The sequence below is a fragment of the Pisolithus orientalis genome, assembly GCF_024613125.1.
Source record: "Pisolithus orientalis strain OTSU chromosome Unknown F5J12scaffold_10, whole genome shotgun sequence".
In the NCBI taxonomy this organism is placed as follows: Eukaryota; Fungi; Basidiomycota; class Agaricomycetes; order Boletales; family Pisolithaceae; genus Pisolithus; species Pisolithus orientalis.
This window is the reverse complement of record NW_026260791.1, coordinates 21,989-38,653: the sequence shown is the minus strand read 5'-3', so window position 1 is coordinate 38,653 and position 16,665 is coordinate 21,989. Positions and strand designations below refer to the sequence as shown.

The 16,665-nt window shown below is 49.6% G+C and overlaps 9 protein-coding genes across 9 annotated transcripts; 4 read left to right on the top strand and 5 right to left on the bottom strand.

Annotated features, from left to right (window-relative positions):
- Positions 1-222: 222 nt before the first annotated feature.
- Positions 223-1,089, top strand: F5J12DRAFT_719011 (DUF298-domain-containing protein; the record flags this gene model as incomplete). Its single annotated transcript, XM_051741145.1, has 7 exons — positions 223-272; positions 323-562; positions 610-634; positions 687-761; positions 817-861; positions 913-969; positions 1,018-1,089. Coding segments are annotated over 7 exons (564 nt in total), but the record flags the coding sequence as incomplete, so codon positions are not given.
- A 2,190-nt stretch (positions 1,090-3,279) lies between these two features.
- On the top strand, positions 3,280-4,282 carry F5J12DRAFT_823223 (FAM96B protein). Its single transcript, XM_051745379.1, has 4 exons — positions 3,280-3,503; positions 3,563-3,712; positions 3,766-3,861; positions 3,909-4,282. Exons 1-4 carry the CDS (start codon positions 3,338-3,340, stop codon positions 4,013-4,015), a joined length of 519 nt encoding a protein of 172 aa, XP_051600981.1. The 5' UTR covers positions 3,280-3,337; the 3' UTR covers positions 4,016-4,282.
- On the bottom strand, positions 4,283-5,458 carry F5J12DRAFT_823220 (uncharacterized protein). The gene is made up of 4 exons (XM_051745378.1): positions 5,160-5,458; positions 5,070-5,105; positions 4,823-5,011; positions 4,283-4,768 (listed from the first exon to the last, which is right to left on the bottom strand). The coding sequence occupies exons 1-4, from the start codon at positions 5,187-5,189 to the stop codon at positions 4,412-4,414; spliced, it is 612 nt and encodes a 203-aa protein (XP_051600980.1). The 5' UTR covers positions 5,190-5,458; the 3' UTR covers positions 4,283-4,411.
- Positions 5,459-5,706: 248 nt separating this feature from the next.
- On the bottom strand, positions 5,707-6,395 carry F5J12DRAFT_891490 (uncharacterized protein; the record flags this gene model as incomplete). Its single annotated transcript, XM_051747495.1, has 4 exons — positions 5,707-5,922; positions 5,995-6,204; positions 6,263-6,310; positions 6,369-6,395. The coding sequence occupies 4 exons, from the start codon at positions 6,393-6,395 to the stop codon at positions 5,707-5,709; spliced, it is 501 nt and encodes a 166-aa protein (XP_051600979.1).
- Positions 6,396-6,726: 331 nt separating this feature from the next.
- F5J12DRAFT_823205 (uncharacterized protein) lies at positions 6,727-8,577 on the bottom strand. Its single transcript, XM_051745377.1, has 11 exons — positions 8,318-8,577; positions 8,142-8,263; positions 7,883-8,087; positions 7,787-7,860; positions 7,552-7,719; positions 7,335-7,472; positions 7,226-7,288; positions 7,146-7,185; positions 6,999-7,092; positions 6,890-6,964; positions 6,727-6,824 (listed from the first exon to the last, which is right to left on the bottom strand). Exons 1-10 carry the CDS (start codon positions 8,483-8,485, stop codon positions 6,945-6,947), a joined length of 1,092 nt encoding a protein of 363 aa, XP_051600978.1. The 5' UTR covers positions 8,486-8,577; the 3' UTR covers positions 6,727-6,824; positions 6,890-6,944.
- A 1-nt stretch (position 8,578) lies between these two features.
- On the bottom strand, positions 8,579-10,255 carry F5J12DRAFT_823200 (uncharacterized protein). The gene is made up of 7 exons (XM_051745376.1): positions 9,795-10,255; positions 9,663-9,743; positions 9,471-9,609; positions 9,397-9,414; positions 9,303-9,374; positions 8,901-9,242; positions 8,579-8,848 (listed from the first exon to the last, which is right to left on the bottom strand). Exons 1-7 carry the CDS (start codon positions 10,193-10,195, stop codon positions 8,702-8,704), a joined length of 1,200 nt encoding a protein of 399 aa, XP_051600977.1. The 5' UTR covers positions 10,196-10,255; the 3' UTR covers positions 8,579-8,701.
- Positions 10,256-10,343: 88 nt separating this feature from the next.
- F5J12DRAFT_719222 (nuclear transport factor 2) lies at positions 10,344-10,928 on the top strand (the record flags this gene model as incomplete). The annotated part of the gene is made up of 5 exons (XM_051741159.1): positions 10,344-10,430; positions 10,482-10,553; positions 10,607-10,711; positions 10,774-10,847; positions 10,895-10,928. 5 exons carry the CDS (start codon positions 10,344-10,346, stop codon positions 10,926-10,928), a joined length of 372 nt encoding a protein of 123 aa, XP_051600976.1.
- A 241-nt stretch (positions 10,929-11,169) lies between these two features.
- On the bottom strand, positions 11,170-13,962 carry F5J12DRAFT_36416 (Dynamin central region-domain-containing protein). Its single transcript, XM_051739063.1, has 10 exons — positions 13,595-13,962; positions 13,108-13,540; positions 12,835-13,054; positions 12,454-12,783; positions 12,257-12,406; positions 12,086-12,195; positions 11,975-12,029; positions 11,722-11,925; positions 11,598-11,664; positions 11,170-11,540 (listed from the first exon to the last, which is right to left on the bottom strand). The coding sequence occupies exons 1-10, from the start codon at positions 13,875-13,877 to the stop codon at positions 11,305-11,307; spliced, it is 2,088 nt and encodes a 695-aa protein (XP_051600975.1). The 5' UTR covers positions 13,878-13,962; the 3' UTR covers positions 11,170-11,304.
- A 711-nt stretch (positions 13,963-14,673) lies between these two features.
- F5J12DRAFT_36314 (uncharacterized protein) lies at positions 14,674-16,163 on the top strand. The gene is made up of 8 exons (XM_051739056.1): positions 14,674-14,710; positions 14,766-14,918; positions 14,971-15,010; positions 15,065-15,119; positions 15,189-15,241; positions 15,291-15,347; positions 15,421-15,579; positions 15,644-16,163. The coding sequence occupies exons 2-8, from the start codon at positions 14,896-14,898 to the stop codon at positions 16,001-16,003; spliced, it is 747 nt and encodes a 248-aa protein (XP_051600974.1). The 5' UTR covers positions 14,674-14,710; positions 14,766-14,895; the 3' UTR covers positions 16,004-16,163.
- Positions 16,164-16,665: the final 502 nt, after the last annotated feature.

Below are 16,665 nucleotides of genomic sequence, written 5' to 3'. Positions count from 1 at the left end.
TCCTCCTATTCGCGATAATCAGTCCACCTTGTACAGCGAACGGCCCCGGGAAACGAAGAGTACTCGCCACAGCGTTCGCGTGACCTGTTCCAGAAGTTCGCAGATTCTGACACTCCGGGTGTCATCGGTCCAGAGGGTGTAGAGAAATTGTGCACGGAGGCAGGCGTGCCCTTGGATGGTGCTCAGCCACTCATCCTAGCTTGGCAGTTTGGGTGCTCTGAGGTTGGGAAGATTACTTCAGATGAGTGGCGGCGGGGTACAGACGCACTGCGGTGCGTTTATTTTCATTAAGGCGTAAGAACCAAGCTTATCATCTATCAAGCATTTCTTCGTTACCTATCCTGGCAACTGCGCTAAGGGAATTGGATGATCTAGTCATCCAAAGAAATGAACCAATCAAACGGCCACTTTCGCCAGTAGCATCGGTGACAAGGAGGACTAGTGCGAGCACAACGAAAACACACGAGTTATACAACAGATCACGCTACTGGGATCACGCTCAGAATGTTGAGCGGGCATTTGGCGAACTATACCAGTTCTGCTTCACGCTGTCAAAACCACCGTGCGTTTACAGCTTTCCGCACGTCCTCTCCCTAATGCTCGTTACAGGCAAAGCAGAAACATGGACATGGAGGTGAGCGTCTGCAGGAGATACGGCTGTCAGTTTGTCTTTATGGTTTGCATAGACAGCAACTGCGCTCTGGTCGGTTCTACTCTCCACACGATATCCCATCATAGGCGATATTACGACGTTTTTGAACGTGAGCATCCCGTGTAGACTCTGTCCCTTCTTCATAATTTTTACCTGCCTGTCAGGAGAATTCGTCTTACAGAGGGGCGAATAAGGATATCTGGAACATGGTATGTATGGCCTGAATGCATACCGGCGGCTGTCTCCTCACTGTGTTGTAGGTATACGAGTTCTGTCGGACAGTACATCCGAACTTAGACAACTACGAAGATGATGCGGTTCGTCGCATTGTCTTCCGCACATTCTCGGTTCTGACGACACCATAGGCATGGCCAACATTACTAGACGACTTTGTATCTTGGAAGAGAGGGAAGTCTCATGACGGCGCGGGTTCGTAATGGTCGGTTTAATTGGCGTGTGTCACGTACGCACATAATATGTACTATTCCTATTTTCTTCCGCGATCCCACGCTCGAGGTTTGGGCATCACCGCGGGGCCATCAGTGAGGGTCATCATGTTCTTTGGTCTGCGAGTGAGGCTCGGCAGTGCTGAGTATGACTGCAAACTATTTGTGCCTCTTTGCAACTGTGTGGATCGGATTGTTCCTAATAAAGTCGTACAAATAATTTTCGGTCATCTGCCCCTGTGTTGCCATCTCTCGTCCCAACCACTAACCGTCTCGCCGAACTACAACGATGATTTCGCACCTCTCTGAGTACACCGTCCTGAAGAATGAAGTCGCCATCTTAGCTCTTGATGAGGCTACTTGCTTCGGCTGGTGGGGTCCAGGCTGATAACTTCGATTCTCATGTACATCCTGGCAATCGCAGAACCTGTGGCCATTCCTGGTATCGTTTGGCGACGCCAGAGCTAGCTTAGCCACAACAACGTTAGTACACAGTCTGTATAGTAGCCATCCCCGCTTCCTGATCTTGATGGATAACAATCAGGCTGCCATAAATTGCTCCCTCCATTCCATGTCCAACCCTCCCCTGGCGACACTGACTGAGCCTTGGCAAGATCTGTCCCTGAGCGGCCGCATTTCTTACGTGCATCCTGGCAAAACTTTTGATGGTGGTCATTGTGGTGGCTACAGCTGCAGAATATGGTATTCATGTAACGTCCAAGCGATCAGTGACCATGTACTTATATGAGGGTGTTTTTACAGTGCATCAGAGCCATCTCCCCTCTTGGTTACCAAGGACACCAACGAGTGCAAAGAGATGGATGCAGTGCAACTGTCATGTTGTGTGTCCATACAACAGCTTGCGACGTCCCCACCAAGCTTGTGTCTATTCTACCTTTCTCAATCTCGGCGACATTTAGTACACTCGCAGGCAGCCTCGAAGTCGTCAGGATAGATTCCGTCGCCTACGCCACTCTGGGTCAATTTACCATGCACCAACTCAGTTGCCATGACTGGTCTCAAGCTTCTTGGGTTCATGTAAAACTGGATAGGCAGTGTGGGGAGCAGAGTCAGTTCTGCACCTGTGGAGGTCTAAACACGTGTCGCAAATGTGCTGTCTGTCGCATGGTCAATGCAGTCTGTAGGATACCCTGTTCGTGGCATACTGGATAGTTTCCTACCTGTTGTAGGTTCATTGGTTTAATGGTGGTTGTCTTGGTAGTAACTAGCTGTCCCTCGATTAGCTCCATCCTATTCACCAGGTCAGAAGGATTCCCTGAATCCTATCGTCTCCTTTCTGAACCTCAGAGAAAGGAAATTCTCTTCGAATGCTTACGATCATTAGTCCCTCGCATCAGTGGGCTTGGCATAATCCATCGAGTTTTAAGGGCAATGCCATACAAGATTCGCGCTTTGTCCGTACCGCTGAGAAAGTCGTCGTATGATGTTCCATCCCAGTGTAAAACCTTAACTCCGGTAGCATAATGTCGTATGGTTTGCTGTAAGGGACAACGGGGACTAGTTGGTCCCTGCGGATGCCGGCTTTTAGGTTCACGTGCAGCTATGACATTCGAAAACTGGATAAAGCCAAACGCAGCGGCCGAGGACAAAGAATCAACTCGCTAGTTGGCCAGCCCAATACACGTCAACGGTACCTACTACACAGAGATTTGATTGAACAGTCCGTTCAAAAGCTCCACAGCTCCCTAGGGAAGTAGAACCGGAGTGCGAATAATACCACGTTAGATGTCCTCACCGCCCTCAGTCCGCTAGTCTCTGGAACCATCAGAACTGGAAGCCTACGAAGGAAGATGACCGAAGTCGGCGGAAGGATGCCCGGTAGTTACGAACCCGGAGGGAATGTCAGACTCGGCCCACATTTCGTACAACTCTGAAACCAAACTGAGCCGCTGGAGGGTAGTTTCCCGGGACTCAGCTGAAATTTGTGCGAAAATGGTCGTTAAAGCCGGGCTGTCGGCTGGACGAAAGTTTTTCAACTTTCAACCAGCATTGACAATGGCATACCATACCCCAAAAGACGGTGGAGTGGTATCCGCAAAAGACCCGCCTCCACTGTCAGAATCAGAGCACCTGTTGTTTTGGAGAGGCACGGAACGAGAGACAGGGGTAGTTCAACGATGACTAATAAGCACGTATACTACTAGCGCTTAGATAGGCTACCCACTCTGGTCTCGCGCTGACCATCTGGTACTGTGTAACTTCCAGTTGCCCGACCAATATGAATGAAATTTTCAATGCCAATCCAACGATATATACCAAATCCAAGCGCTCCTTGAGGAAGTCGCCTTTTGAAACCGGGCAATCACTTTGGGTAGACGACGTTGAGCAGCAGGATTGGAGCGACGCTTCTAACGTCGAGCCCATCGACCAGGATGAGGTTTTTGGTATATAAATCTGGAATTCAACCACATTATGTTTTTCTTACGCTTCCTTCTCTTTATAGACCTCATCAGGTCTATCGCTGACCCAGAGCACCCAAACTCTCTGGAAGAACTGCGGGTTGTGTCGGCGGAACAGATAGACATTGGAAACAATCTCATAACTGTCGAGTTTACTCCTACTGTCCCCCACTGCGGCATGTCGACTCTCATAGGTATTTGGGACTCCATGCTATACTTTGTCACCTACTGAAGTTGGTCATCGTAGGACTATCCATCAGAGTCAGGCTGATGCGCTGCCTTCCTCCGAGATTCAAGGTAGACATCCGCGTTAAACCGGGGTCGCATCAGAGCGAGTTGGCTGGTAGGTTTGATTATGCAGATGTCCTCTCCATGGCTAAGTCGCTGTAGTCAACAAACAGCTCAATGACAAGGAACGGGTTGCAGCCGCCCTAGAGAACCCAGCATTATTAGAAACACTAGAGAAATGTCTTGCCACCGCCGGTTCGCAAGAATGATTGGGCTGCTTTTGTAACTCGCATATCGCGGATAGCCAACACCGCTGCTTCTTTCGGTGCAGCTCCTCCCGTTGTTCAAGCCCTTTCGAAGACTTCATAGAGGGCCAAAGAGGGCCGTGAGGGTTACTTGATGAACATTAATCCAGACGCCATCGTACGTGGTTAATGAGTATGGTTGTGTTGTTATGTGTGGTGTATATTATGGCAAGTGTGAAACAGTAGTGGGTAGTTGACTATGGCTACAAAAATGCATATGCAAATTGGCTACAGCGTAATGAGTAGCAAGGGGTAAAATCAAATCTCTGGCGCTGGGCCTGATCCCTAAGAATGTTCGAAAGACATAGAATGAACCAACTGCAGCTGGCAAACGAACGAACGAAAAGTTGCGAAAAAAAATTAGTCGTCCAGCAGAAAATCCCAATTAATGCGAGTCTCGCATGTATTCCTCGAGCAGCTGAACAATCGTTTCAAGGTTTCCCTGTGCACCTTTTCCGGCGCATTCGTGTGGACGTCCCACATCCTGAAGGTGACAATGCCTTCTGTTTCCACGAAGACTTCGTCTCCGGTCCACTTGTCGCTGCCTCCCTCGTTCAGCCGGATATTCGCCATGATACGGTTGATAAATCCAGCAGAGAAAGACGCTTTCCCTGAATAACAAATGCGACCTCTGAAATCCGAAGGTAACCATATCGTCACATTCGAAGAAGTTGCCTGGACCTCCAGGTAGAATTTACAGCGAGGCACCGGTCGGCACTGCCATGTTGGTTCATAAACTGTGTTTCATACGACACGATCATCGAGACTTACGATTTTCAGCTTAATAGGTGAGGACTCTCCAGCGACGAACAATCTTAAACGCTGGTTTATTGGTTGATGTCGTGCGCGGTAGTGTGGTATGGCAAGCGACATGTCAATTTCTTTGGGCGTCTCAAGGACAAAATCCCATTCACAGGACTCTTTGTAGTGGACCTTATGTGTCCCCTGAGGCTCATGTCGCTATGGATGACTTTGGGGTAAGTTTGAGAGGAGGCGAATAAAATATGCTGCATCTCACCAGTAGGCCGAATTTCCCGAAAAAAGAGGAAGAGCTCTGTGCGGTGCAACGTTCAAGCTACGCGCAATGTCACCACAAAACTGAGCTTACCTCTGCTGAAATGGAACAGGAACTAGTCATCTCGACCGAGGGGAATGTCCAAAGGAAAGAAAGGGACGATATGTGTGGGGGGAAATGACCAGGCCCGGGTGTGGGTAATTATAAGTGATCCTACTATTATGCCCAGAAAGGCAAGTGTTGTATTCGAGAACAAAAGGCTGGAATGCATGTAACAAAGGAACCCGATGCCGTCAGTTCGCAACGTTGCATTTAACCGGGTGCCATGTGGCCTCTCACGGTAGGATGGTTTGACAAATGCTTCATGGTGCATTTATACCATGGTACGACACTTACGCTACATGGGATGAGTGTGACTCGAATCAACAACAACACAAGGACAAATTTGAAAGGAACGATAATATCTAGGTCCGGCGAGCCAGCGCCGCAACACAGAAAGAGCGTGGGATGCTACGCAGCTTTGAAGATCCCGGCGCTACATGTCGGTTCCAACCGTGTCCAACTACGCTTCTCTTTGTCTTCGCCGGTCATCAACCGCAGTTCGATTTTTCCGTCGGCATGGATGCAGACCTCGTCATCATTATCCGACGCGCATGTATCGAACTTGATCAACCCACACCGCATGCGCTTCGCGGAAAGCACGCGAGCATCGAATTTGCTTCCTGCGACGAACAAGGTCGTGGTCCTTGATAGTCACTACTCCACGAAACATCGGAGGCAACGTCACTCTCACACCCCTCTCGCGTGCAAAAATACAAAGGCGAAACAGGTGTTCCTCTGCGCCAGGAAGACGGTGCTATGGAACGGTGTATACCGTTTTCAGCAATTCCGTTCCATAATAGAGGCATAGTCTGGAATGAAGACTCACAACGCGGGCCCTGACAGAACCGGAACGACTAGAAAGGTAAGCTACGGACTTGGCGAATGGTGGGTTGTCACATGGGAACGGGGGAAGCAGGAGCAGTCTCGCATCAACGCGTTGATGGTGCAGATTTGTCTGAAAGACAAACTGTTCGCCAAATGCGGCATCTTGCTTGCGAGGGAGTAACTGTTCAGTGACATTGACTACGTTGGGGTCCTAATAACTTCCGTTTCAGCGCCGTCGTGGCAAGCTGGCGTTTCCACCTCAAACTCACATCGCTTGGTAGTAGCGCGCCTGACCGGGAGCTTAAATTAGTAAGGAGCTATGACGAGTGATATTAGCAACGGCATCGTTCTCCTGCAGCGCGAAGAGTGACTCACTGAAAAGGTCTGAGAAATCCTGCTCATGATTATAGACGCGTCTGGCTAGCTGATGGGATGAAGGACCTACTCAGCCTCGTTAAATATCTTGCCTGCCACTCAAAGCAATACTGGGCCATGATGCAGACAAAGCGATGACGCTAATGTAGCCACCGTCGAATTGAAAGGCGTTCATTGTGCATGAATAACACTATCGCACGTATGTCCGGTGTGGTATCGGGAAATACACGGACAAAGGAGAAGCAGGTCATCTCTGCACCCAGATACCCGGCCAAAAGAAATGGAAAGTCTATACACGACACAACCTTAGAACCACGTGTTGTGCCACAAATTCCCCGAAGGTGAACAGAGAAATGAACTCAAGAAGATATAGGTCGTCATTGCGGAGTTGTGAACCAAAATCGTGTCGAGTCTCCGGTTACCCGCGGGATCTAACTATGTATTACGACATAGCAGCTTTAGGCGAAGTTGCATTTGTTAGCAAGGTGGCACAATGGATTGTTCTACTCACCAACACATACGATAATGAGGTTCCTCCTATGGATCTGAAGGCTATTGTAATATATGATGCTACTCTCAGTCCTCCTCGGAATCATCTACGATAGTTTGTTTGCAATTGTCCCTGTGGACCTTGCAGAGCATGTGGCAGCGAATTTGTTACAGGAATTGCCCTAGTCCGGCGCGCTTCCTCCACCAATCGCTGGAAGTCAGCGCGATAAGCCGTCTGCCATTTCCCATCAATGCCACGTCAAGTGACGACTCCAGGATTAAATTCACCTCATGTGCGATAACATCCTCGACGATCCCTTTTGGATATCTTCCGATCTTCTTCCCATCTCTTGAGTTGATTGCGCAACTCTGCTAACCCCTTGCGATTCCCCTCTGATTTGTCAAGATTCGCGTTATACATCATCACCCATCTGGAGGACGATCAGCATCTCTACTTGACTATACTTCAAAACATACCTTTGGTGCCTAGCTATCCAAGTGATTCGGTCACCAGTTGTTGGCAACCTCTGAGAAAGTAGCAAATCTTTTAGTACTTTGTCCTTGAGTACGGCATATGACACCTTTGGTAAGCGTTCCATTATGCCATCCGAATCACTTCCAGGTTTCGTCGAGATGTCAAACTCTGGCGAAGCTCAACTAATCAGTAGGCCTCACCTGCTCTCCTTGTTTTTACCCTTCTTCAAGGAACTTTTTACCCAGGATCTTCGACCACTCATTTCTTGCACCGGAATTTGGTACTTGGGTGTTAGACTTCGGTGCAGCTTTGCTGTTACCGCAGTCGGGTCCGTCGATGTGACCATTAATAAGCTGGTACTCAACCAACCTGCCACATATGGGGCAGCTGATCAGAGAATCTGCTGAAGCCATCAAATTCAGTCAAAATTGCTTTCCCATACTGGACGACTTACGTTCCTAACTCCTCTTCCCCAATGTCAGACGACGGCTCAGTGTCCCTCCGCTTTTGAGGGTCTCCTATCATAAGCTGGCGCTGGTGAGGAGTCTACAACCTCGCTTGACGCTTTCGAATTGGAGGGTCCTGCGACATGGATGATCTCAGAGTCTGAACTCTCGGAACGTGCCCGTCGTTTCCGCTTTGCTGTATTATTATTATTCGGCGGGCGCGTGCGTGTTGGTGTTTTCTGGGTGTCAACGTGGCTGTATGATTCAATACGATATTGCTCTTCTTTCGACAACCGGAGCACTATTGGGCTACATTGCCGGATATGGGGGCTGGTACTTGTGAACGAGCAAATAAATTCTTACCGTGACCTCTTCCATGCTTCCACAGCCTCTTCGAGTGCGGGATTCAGTCTAAAATGGGCCTCTGCTGTTGATTTGCGGCAATTTGGACACTGAGTCTCTCTCACAGTGTGCTCTCGTATGCACTGTTGTTATCATAAGCAAGTCTGGGTAATACAGAAATTTAGAAGAGGGCATACGAGCGAGCAGAAGCAGTGGCCACAAGCAAGTATCACCGGTGCATCATAGAATTCGCCGCAAATCGTGCAACGAAGGCTTGCATCAAGCTGGCGGAGTTCGTTGGTCGGAAAATCCGTCGGGTCAGATATGTCAGCGGACAGAAGCGCCTGTAAGTTGTTTGTAGGCATTTTCGTGGGCTTGGCCAGTATAATTTAGTAGATATGGTGTAGATTTGAGTAGAGAGGGGCAGACGCGGTAGTACTAAGCGCGAATGATGGTGTGACAGCGTGACCTGCCTGCGTGACAGGTCGCGTTATAAGCAGTACTTGAGAGCATACAGCATAGTAGTATTAGTAGTACAGAGCATAATACACAATCCAAATGTCCGTAAGATGAAGCTGAAGTCACAAATGTCCCTCAAAGTCATACTGTTCCCGCACATCCACCGGGCTGGTGACGTTCCGAAGTAAGGGATCGAGGGACGCCAATTCGTCCTTGATTCCGTTTCGTGCAACTGCGTCTAGCTCTTTTAGGAGCGTAGATGTGATCTTCTGTTCATTTTGTTGGAAATATCTGCACAGGAAATTTAAATGTAAAGCATACCTTAAACTTGGCATCCACCTTCAGGAGCGTATCTCCGAGGGCTGGAGTCCAACTTGGGGGTGGACTGCCCATAGCGCCTCCGTACCCGTGGCTGGTAATGTGAGCATTCGCTATTCCCCACAGACTCCCATCACCGTCATCCGTAGGTCGTTGTAAAGAGTCTTGACCAGAAAACAAGTAAGATACACCCGGGTGAGGAGCCAGAAGTCCAAGCGGACCCATCATATGCTGCCCTGAGTTGGAAAATGGTGAAGGACCAAGAATGCGAGATATTTTATTGTACACTTCCGAGATAACATCTAAAAGGGATAGCAATGTCTGGTGATAATCGAGAGGAAAGGGCTGTTGGTGTAAGTCTCGGTCAGGACGCTTGACTGACAAGGAGAAGGAAAAGGCACAAACTATATGTGGCGAGACAAGATATGAAGCTTCCGTCCCGTCAGAAAACGGAACATTGTATTCAGCAAAAGCCGCCTGCAGCTTGTCGTTTGGCAACTTTTGGGCGGAATAGTCGCTACGGATGGCGTAAGGGCGGGAAAAAATGAAATGAAATTAAAGAGGCGGAATCACGATTTTTGGTTTGTCAGGTTCCTCCTTAGCCTGATCGTACTCGTTCATGGTGTTCAGCAATCCGCGTAAATAATCTTGTGCTTGAGGGATGTCGAGGAGATTGGACAGTGACATAGCAAGAGTAGCGAAGCGGTGCGTCCTGTCGTAGGGATCCCTTAGCAAGCAAGCATAGTCGTCCGTCATTCCACTGACCGTTTCTTCATCGTTATGTTGTTAAACACCTTGTCGAGTTCGGTGCGAGACATCATAATCGTGTGAAACCAATCACTGCGCCTGAGAAGACATTCGAGTTCTGAGTGCGGAGATAAACAGTCATAGACACACCCTTCGTGGACAGTGCGCATGTATGTCAGTGTAATGATTCTCTTCTGCACCAAGTCACGTAGATACTCGACGGAAGTGCCCTGGGCGATGACGGGCGTGCCATTGCCGACGAGGGCCGCTGTCGATGAAAGTGTGTCTGAGTGCACGGACTGGCCGTCCCACTCCCTGCCGGGTGGAATGTTGGGCGATTGTGTCTGTGCAGCAGCAGCAGCAGCAAAGGCAGCACCAGTAGCAGCAGACATGCTACCCCCGGAGCTCGATGGACCAGCAGGCGTCTTGAAGGACGTCAAGAGATTCTGTGCAGAGCTCTTTCTGCGCATCGCCGGACGGGGTAGCTCAGACATCGGAGGGCTTCTTGAGGGGTGATTGGCAACTGTCTGACTGGCTGAGACCGCTGCCATATGCCCTACGCTGAAATCGGCTACTGCAGCCAATGAGAAAATGCTAACAGGCGATCTGCCCAATTAGGAATATCTAGGGAGGGCACTCTATTAGTACTACCATCGTAACATCCTGCTGCCACCACCTCATCGGTCTCCCAACTAGACCATGGACGTCAACGCTATCGCAAAGAACTTCACCGATTTCTACTATCAGACCTTCGACGCCGACCGAAGCCGACTGGCCCCGCTATACGTGAGCTACACACCCCGATCCCCTCGATCGCTGATCATCGATGAACGCCAGAGACCCGAATCTATGCTGACATGGGAGGGTCAACAAATACTAGGTGTCAGCGCGATAACCGAGAAACTTACCGTGCGTCCACCGCGCCGCATTCGCGACCACGCTTGTGACCCCATCCATCACAGTCATTACCCTTTAGCAAGGTCCAGCATCGAGTCACTACAGTGGACGCACAGCCGTCTGTCCCTGCTACGGCCAACCTGATCGTCAGCGTGACTGGGCTTCTACTGGTGCGCAGTTTACATCCGAATATCTCTTCCGACTTGAACTTAAGAGTGTTTTTTTTTGACAGGTCGACGATAGTGTCAACCCTATGCCATACACCCAGGCATTCCACCTAGTATCGAGCGACAATAGTTATTACGTGTAAGTTATCTAGAACGCATTCTGCCCGCCATGCTGACAACCACTAGGTACAATGACATCTTCCGCCTCAACCTCGGCTGAAAGTTGCCATTGGATGCCGTATATTGGATTAAGGGGGAAAAGTTGTGAGACCAGAACGTACATCCATGTGTTTCTTCCCTACATACCACGTACAGTTGTGTGGCCATTCTTGTTATCTATTCAACAAACGAACCGATTAGATCGACCTCGCAGACCATATCAGAAAAAAGGTGTGAAGATTGCCACGGTCCTATCTACACGCCATGCGAGGCATACAACAGAAAAGAGTGGGTATTGTACGAGGGTACATGCGATCTCGCACAACCATAGTCATCCATAGGAATATCTGACCAGTGCGACTAGACGCCAGCGACGATTCTGTAGAGCGGTAGTGGTCAGCACGTGCAACAAGGAAAGAAAACCGTAACAGAAACACTCACTCTTCCGCCTTGTTGAGTGCGACTACCATTGTGGCCACCTCTTTCCGACGGTTAATGACGAACTCGCTCTCCTTCAGCAAGTCATCCAAGACATCAGGCTTGTAGAGCTCCTGCAACAACTCGCGTTGAAGATTCTCTTTGGAGTGGTTCACGAGCGTGTAGACGATGGCTTTGGGGACCATATCTATCATCTCCCTCTTCACGATATTGAAGTAGGAATTAATAAGAAGCTCTGCGCGTGCCCGGTTAGTTCACAACCTCCGATGTCTGCTAATTTGGCAGGACATACTGATCACTTCGGTTTCCATGGTCTCTCGATCACTCAGTGCGGATTGCGGTCTAATAACTGGAGGTGGCTGCCGAGAATCCAATTAATCACCGTTCCAAGGATGTACATTTCTCAAGATACTCACCGCCTCCATAACAGGCCCAGCCTTCTTTGATTGTCCCTTCTTTGCCGAAGAGAAGAACGACCCAAAGAAACTGGGCTCATCTTTCTTGGGTTCGACATCGAGATCGCGACTATTGTGACTCGCAGCAAGCCTGTTGGATTTCGCATCCGGTTGCGGCGTCGGAGGCTTGTTGACATTCAAGCGATCTTGAACGATTGCCATGGCCTGGAACTGCTCAAAAACGCCATTCGTGCCGCCAGCCAGAAGGACGCACCTTATGACCACCAAGGAAATCTGGGTGCGTCGTGTTTACGTAGCATGTTTGCATACTGTCGACCGTCCTGAACTCAAAGAACGCAACCACAAAATAATAATTCATACGTACGCAACCATATCTGACACCAGCTTCGTCGTAGGGTTCATGGCAGTCTTGAAGAAGTTAACAACCACAGAGTTGAAACGGTCCTTGAGTGCCGGGAAACGCCGGAACATTTGCTGTTCAATTGATGTATTTAGCTGGCTGGTTCAATCCTATGTCACAAACAAATGGACGTACTATCTTCTGGAGCAATTGCCCAAGAATCCGAATAAGCTCGTCGTAGATTAACTGACAACATTTCAATCCGGGCTCCTCCAATCGCTTGATCTGTTGCTTGATGATGACTTCGAAGGCTTGGGTGCCCACAAATAACGATGGTGTCGACCCCTAAAATCTAGTCAGATAGGGTTCACCCTGGCATGACGAACACTCACAGATGAGTTATAAAGGATTGTCCTGATGTCTCCATCTTTGACTTGATCGAATGGGTCGATACTTCTTACACCATGATTGAAGAGTTCATGAAACACGAAACTGATACGAGCACCTCCACTAAGTTCGTTCAGAGAAAGGTCGTTTGTGTTACCATCAATGACAGTGCGGAACTCGTTCGTGAACTCTGTAATGACAGAGAGAACAACATTGCCCGACGAGTCACCCATTGGACCACCCAGCGAAGCCAGTTCGGCATTGAATTTTGCAAGTTGCTGTGATATGCGGGCTTTGATGTCGGGAAGGGTTGCGCGGATGTGTTGCATAAGAATCTGAGGAACGCGTCAAGACAGATGATCAGCGTTATACCCTCACAAACGTACCATATTGAGTTTACGAGCAAGGAAGGGCGTCCCGCAGTATGGGGCCTTCCCTTTATATGATGGATGGTTTTCAAAAAACTGGCGTTCAGCCTCCAGAGCAGCAGAGATCGACTTGGAAGTATCAATATCGCGCTGGCCCCGATTAACGACCGGCACGTAGCCGAGTCGAAGAGGGATGACGCGGCCAGCAAGGATATCGACGACATCAGTTCCTTGATCCCTGGTTGGAAACAGTAAGAGTCGGCGTCTCGTAGTCAATCCGCAGCAACGTACATGAGGTCCACCTTGGTTAGGACGCCAATTGTCCGCGTGCCTTCTGGGTCAACCTCACGTGCTAGCTTCAGACCATCTGAGTTGGCCAGGTCAGTGTTGGCTGCTGTGACCGCAAGGATAATGCACGAGGGTCGGGAGATATATTTCACAAGCATGTCCTTGATCTGTTTCTCGATGTCTTTGGGCTGGTCACCCACAGGGACCTTGGTCAAACCCGGCAAGTCGACGAGGGTGAGGGTTAGAACGTTGGGCGAGAAGATACGTAGGTTAATAGGCTGTGGAGATATGCCAGCATTGCGCCCCGTCTTGGCCTCAGTATCACGGACGATTTCTTCTCGAATTTTGGAGAAATCGTAAAACTTCTGACCTGGGAGATGGAGGAATTCGCCCCACTCGTGCTCATTTGCGAATTTGTCTGGGCCATTCATTTTCACTTTTAGCAAGTGTCAGCACTACTCGATGACGAAGGAAGCTAGACTGGACGAGCCTGGTGTGCCATTCGGCTGCGAAGCGGGAGCAGGTCGATGGATGAGCTGCAGGACCAACGGCCGCCGTGTAACGATGCCCGTTCCACGGGGCAAAAAGTCTCGCCCTACGATGTTCTCGAGAACACTGCTCTTTCCACTACTCTGGCTGCCCAGTACGCAGATCTGCGGGAGGTCTATTTGGGAGCCTGATGAGCCAATAGTACTGAACACGTCCTGGAGCTTATTGATGACGGAGACAATTTCATGGCCAAGGCCAGTTGACATGGTCGATGAGGCGGACATGAGGGAACGAAACAAAAGAATTACAGTACTTGCAAGGCGTGCAGCAAGCCAGCAACTGTGCAGCGGTACGCAGTCCAAGGGTGGCGCGCACAGCCACGCCACCTCAGGTCAGCTCAATACACTGAGTTGATGGCATCGGTGAGCGTGTCGTACTCAGATCACCTCACAAATTTGTTCGCAGTGGACTGACAGATGGAATGCAAAGGTAGGCTTATACAGAAAACCGCCGCCTCCGTCTAATTCCTCTAATCACTAGGAACCCGACGATGAGTACATGCACCAATTGCAGGACTTCACACGCTAGTAGGACTGTGGCCATTTTACATACAGCACATGCATGTATGTTGGTGGTGGCGCCCAATCAACTTGCTCCCAGCGCTCGAACGTTTCTCTTCCGAGACTCACAGCTCGTGTTCACCACCCAGTTGGTGGCGGCCCTCCATGGAGGGCCCAGCCAAAGCTGTCGTTCATTTCGCTTGACATTCGGACCTTGACGAGGAGCACTCCATCGATCCCTGGTAAACAGGTGGGAACCTAGACGGCCTCTGTGTTGGACCGCCAGCGGAGTATGTGCATGCGGCGCCAAGTGCCTTGTTCCAGCATCCTGACACAGAGAGAAAAAATTCATCGTAAGCCTTTGGAATGTTCATCCATCGACCATACACGTCACTGCCGACTGCACCATGATATGAAACTACTATACTAGATCTGCAAGCCGAGGGTGCCAATCTTAACCAACGTACCGTCGGGTTCTACTGCCGAATCTTTTCTGTGTAGAAAGCGGAAATGATTCTTTGCTAATCCAGGGTTGAATAGAGCCCGCCGCAGTTGAGGTTAGGTTCGTACGTTGGTGGAGGCCTCAATACTAACCCCACCACCGTCTATTAGGACCCCTCCAGAGAGCCCTCCAGAGGCCTCTGCGCAAAATGTAGATCTGGCATGGTCTGGCATATTTAAGAGACGTATATATGAGGGCTCGCTCGTGGAATACAAACGTCCCCCATCCGGTCGTTCATCCATGCATGCGAACTTGATCAACCGGTACGTCCCTACTCCTATACACCTTTTCGCCGTTGCTGACAAGCCTAACAAGTAAATCGTACACGCTTGGCAACGCTTTAGGACCGGGACAGGTTCGATCTGTATATTTCCGGAGACCATTTTCCGTGTGCTCAGCATCAGCATAGAATCCCATCACATTGGTACCTACCAATTCACAGTGCGTTGAGACGGGTAACCCAGGTGAGTCATAAGATTGATTTTGATATTCTTTCTGGTTTGGGTCTGACAAGTATACCCATCCTCGTGAAGGAGGCTTGGTCGACTCATCACATGGCATTGTCGAGTACTACCCGAGCCCAGTTGTACGTAATTCCGAATGACGTATCCCCTGCTGCTCATGGGATGGTTCAGAGTACGGCATGTACCCAAGCTCCTAGTACCCATGCTAGTAGTTTCAATTCCGGAGAGGTGAGCGGTGTCGATCATACGCCATCTCGCCATGTCTTGGTTGACCGCGCTTTGTGACGGGCACTTTCACCAGCAGCTTGAACAGCATTCTAACACGTCGTACATGGTTGGCGGCATCTCTAGAGATGTAGCGTGGGGACCATCGCAAAAATGTGTCGCTACTGCTCAAAATTTGGTACAGGAAGTGAACAGCAGGCACAAGGCAAACCCTGATACAAGGTGCCCAAGTCATGTAAGCAACAATTCCTTATTCACGGACTTTCACGATGCACATCTGGTTGATCGCATCTTTGCAGGCAAAGATTTATGCCAAGTGCCCGCGAATGCGCTGCCTCCGTGTTTCTGCAAACGGGACTCCGTGTTTGCGGATGATCACCTGTGCCACTGTCTCAGAGCACTTCGCTAGTCACGGTGTCAAGGGGAAGTCCCGCAGGGAAGATATTCCTTGCAATTGGATGAGGTGTCTCAAACTTCTTAAACGTCACAATTTTGTGCGTCACATCCGCGAGAAGCACCTCGGACACATGAGGGGATCGCCCTTACACAGCTTCCCTAAAGACGTAGGACAAATGAGTCTGCCGATCTTGGATGTGAATAGCATCAACAGACAACACGTCGAATCTGGCGCTCGTGTATTCCCTTTAGAGGGAAATTAAAGCTATGGTTAATCGTGTGCTGGTCAACGCGATCTACAAGCTGCAGGTTCAGTACGATGAAATACTTAGGATTCTGATAGTGCTCCTTGCTCGATGGAAGTTAGATCGTGCCTATAAACCAATGTCTGTAGAGGTTCACAATGCACATTTTAAATCGCGCGCGTTTCCAATTCCAGCACTAGAATGTTTTGTCGTGTTTTGAGCTGTCAGGGGCAGCTTTAGCGTTAACCGTTGGAAAATCGGTCTAGCGGGTGTAGAGTTCGTCTGCCGTGAAATTTTCCTCTCCACCAAGTGACTGAAACACAGCGGACCTCCACGCGAAGGCTACGATACCTTCAGGGTCTGATATCGATCTAACAGGTGCAAATATTTCTCCATCAAAACTCTCCCTGCTGAATGGTCGAAACACAGTAGACTTCCACGCAGAGGGTATGTCATCTCATGGAAAATATTTTACTTGGTTCCGCTCATATCGTTTTCGGTGACAAAAACAGGTACGAAACTCCATCGATAGATTACAAGGATAATCAGGCATTCCTACTGAAATTCTGCTGAAATGAGTGCTTCTCGGCATCTAAGATGCGCCGCCCTCCGTAGGTCGTGCTTCTCGAGGCATTGGAACGTGCCCCGCCTTATATTTCTCTCCGAGGGCTGGCCCTTGG

Bases quoted from the DNA above. Each gene is read 5' to 3' on its own strand.
- F5J12DRAFT_36314 (XM_051739056.1), top strand. From the start codon at position 14,896: ATGCATGCGAACTTGATCAACCG. The intron at 14,919-14,970 runs GTACGTCCCTAC...AAGCCTAACAAG, and splicing joins CATGCGAACTTGATCAACCG to TAAATCGTACACGCTTGGCA. The intron at 15,580-15,643 runs GTAAGCAACAAT...GCATCTTTGCAG, and splicing joins ATACAAGGTGCCCAAGTCAT to GCAAAGATTTATGCCAAGTG.
- F5J12DRAFT_823223 (XM_051745379.1), top strand. From the start codon at position 3,338: ATGAATGAAATTTTCAATGCCAATCCAACGATATATACCAAATCCAAG. The intron at 3,504-3,562 runs GTATATAAATCT...TTCTCTTTATAG, and splicing joins CGACCAGGATGAGGTTTTTG to ACCTCATCAGGTCTATCGCT. The intron at 3,862-3,908 runs GTAGGTTTGATT...AAGTCGCTGTAG, and splicing joins GCATCAGAGCGAGTTGGCTG to TCAACAAACAGCTCAATGAC.
- F5J12DRAFT_36416 (XM_051739063.1), bottom strand. From the start codon at position 13,877: ATGTCCGCCTCATCGACCATGTCAACTGGCCTTGGCCATGAAATTGTC. The intron at 12,030-12,085 runs GTACGTATGAAT...GACGGTCGACAG, and splicing joins CTGGTGTCAGATATGGTTGC to TATGCAAACATGCTACGTAA. The intron at 11,926-11,974 runs GTGCGTCCTTCT...GAGCAGTTCCAG, and splicing joins ATTTCCTTGGTGGTCATAAG to GCCATGGCAATCGTTCAAGA.
- F5J12DRAFT_823205 (XM_051745377.1), bottom strand. From the start codon at position 8,485: ATGCCTACAAACAACTTACAGGCGCTTCTGTCCGCTGACATATCTGAC. The intron at 8,088-8,141 runs GTAAGAATTTAT...CCGGCAATGTAG, and splicing joins GAAGCATGGAAGAGGTCACG to CCCAATAGTGCTCCGGTTGT. The intron at 6,965-6,998 runs GTCCACAGGGAC...AAACTATCGTAG, and splicing joins GCTGCCACATGCTCTGCAAG to ATGATTCCGAGGAGGACTGA.
- F5J12DRAFT_823200 (XM_051745376.1), bottom strand. From the start codon at position 10,195: ATGGCAGCGGTCTCAGCCAGTCAGACAGTTGCCAATCACCCCTCAAGA. The intron at 9,610-9,662 runs GTCAGTGGAATG...TCCCTACGACAG, and splicing joins AACATAACGATGAAGAAACG to GACGCACCGCTTCGCTACTC. The intron at 9,243-9,302 runs GTTTGTGCCTTT...TTACACCAACAG, and splicing joins ATCTTGTCTCGCCACATATA to CCCTTTCCTCTCGATTATCA.
- F5J12DRAFT_823220 (XM_051745378.1), bottom strand. From the start codon at position 5,189: ATGACTAGTTCCTGTTCCATTTCAGCAGAG. The intron at 5,106-5,159 runs GTAAGCTCAGTT...TGCACCGCACAG, and splicing joins CCTGTTCCATTTCAGCAGAG to AGCTCTTCCTCTTTTTTCGG. The intron at 5,012-5,069 runs GTGAGATGCAGC...AGTCATCCATAG, and splicing joins TCGGGAAATTCGGCCTACTG to CGACATGAGCCTCAGGGGAC.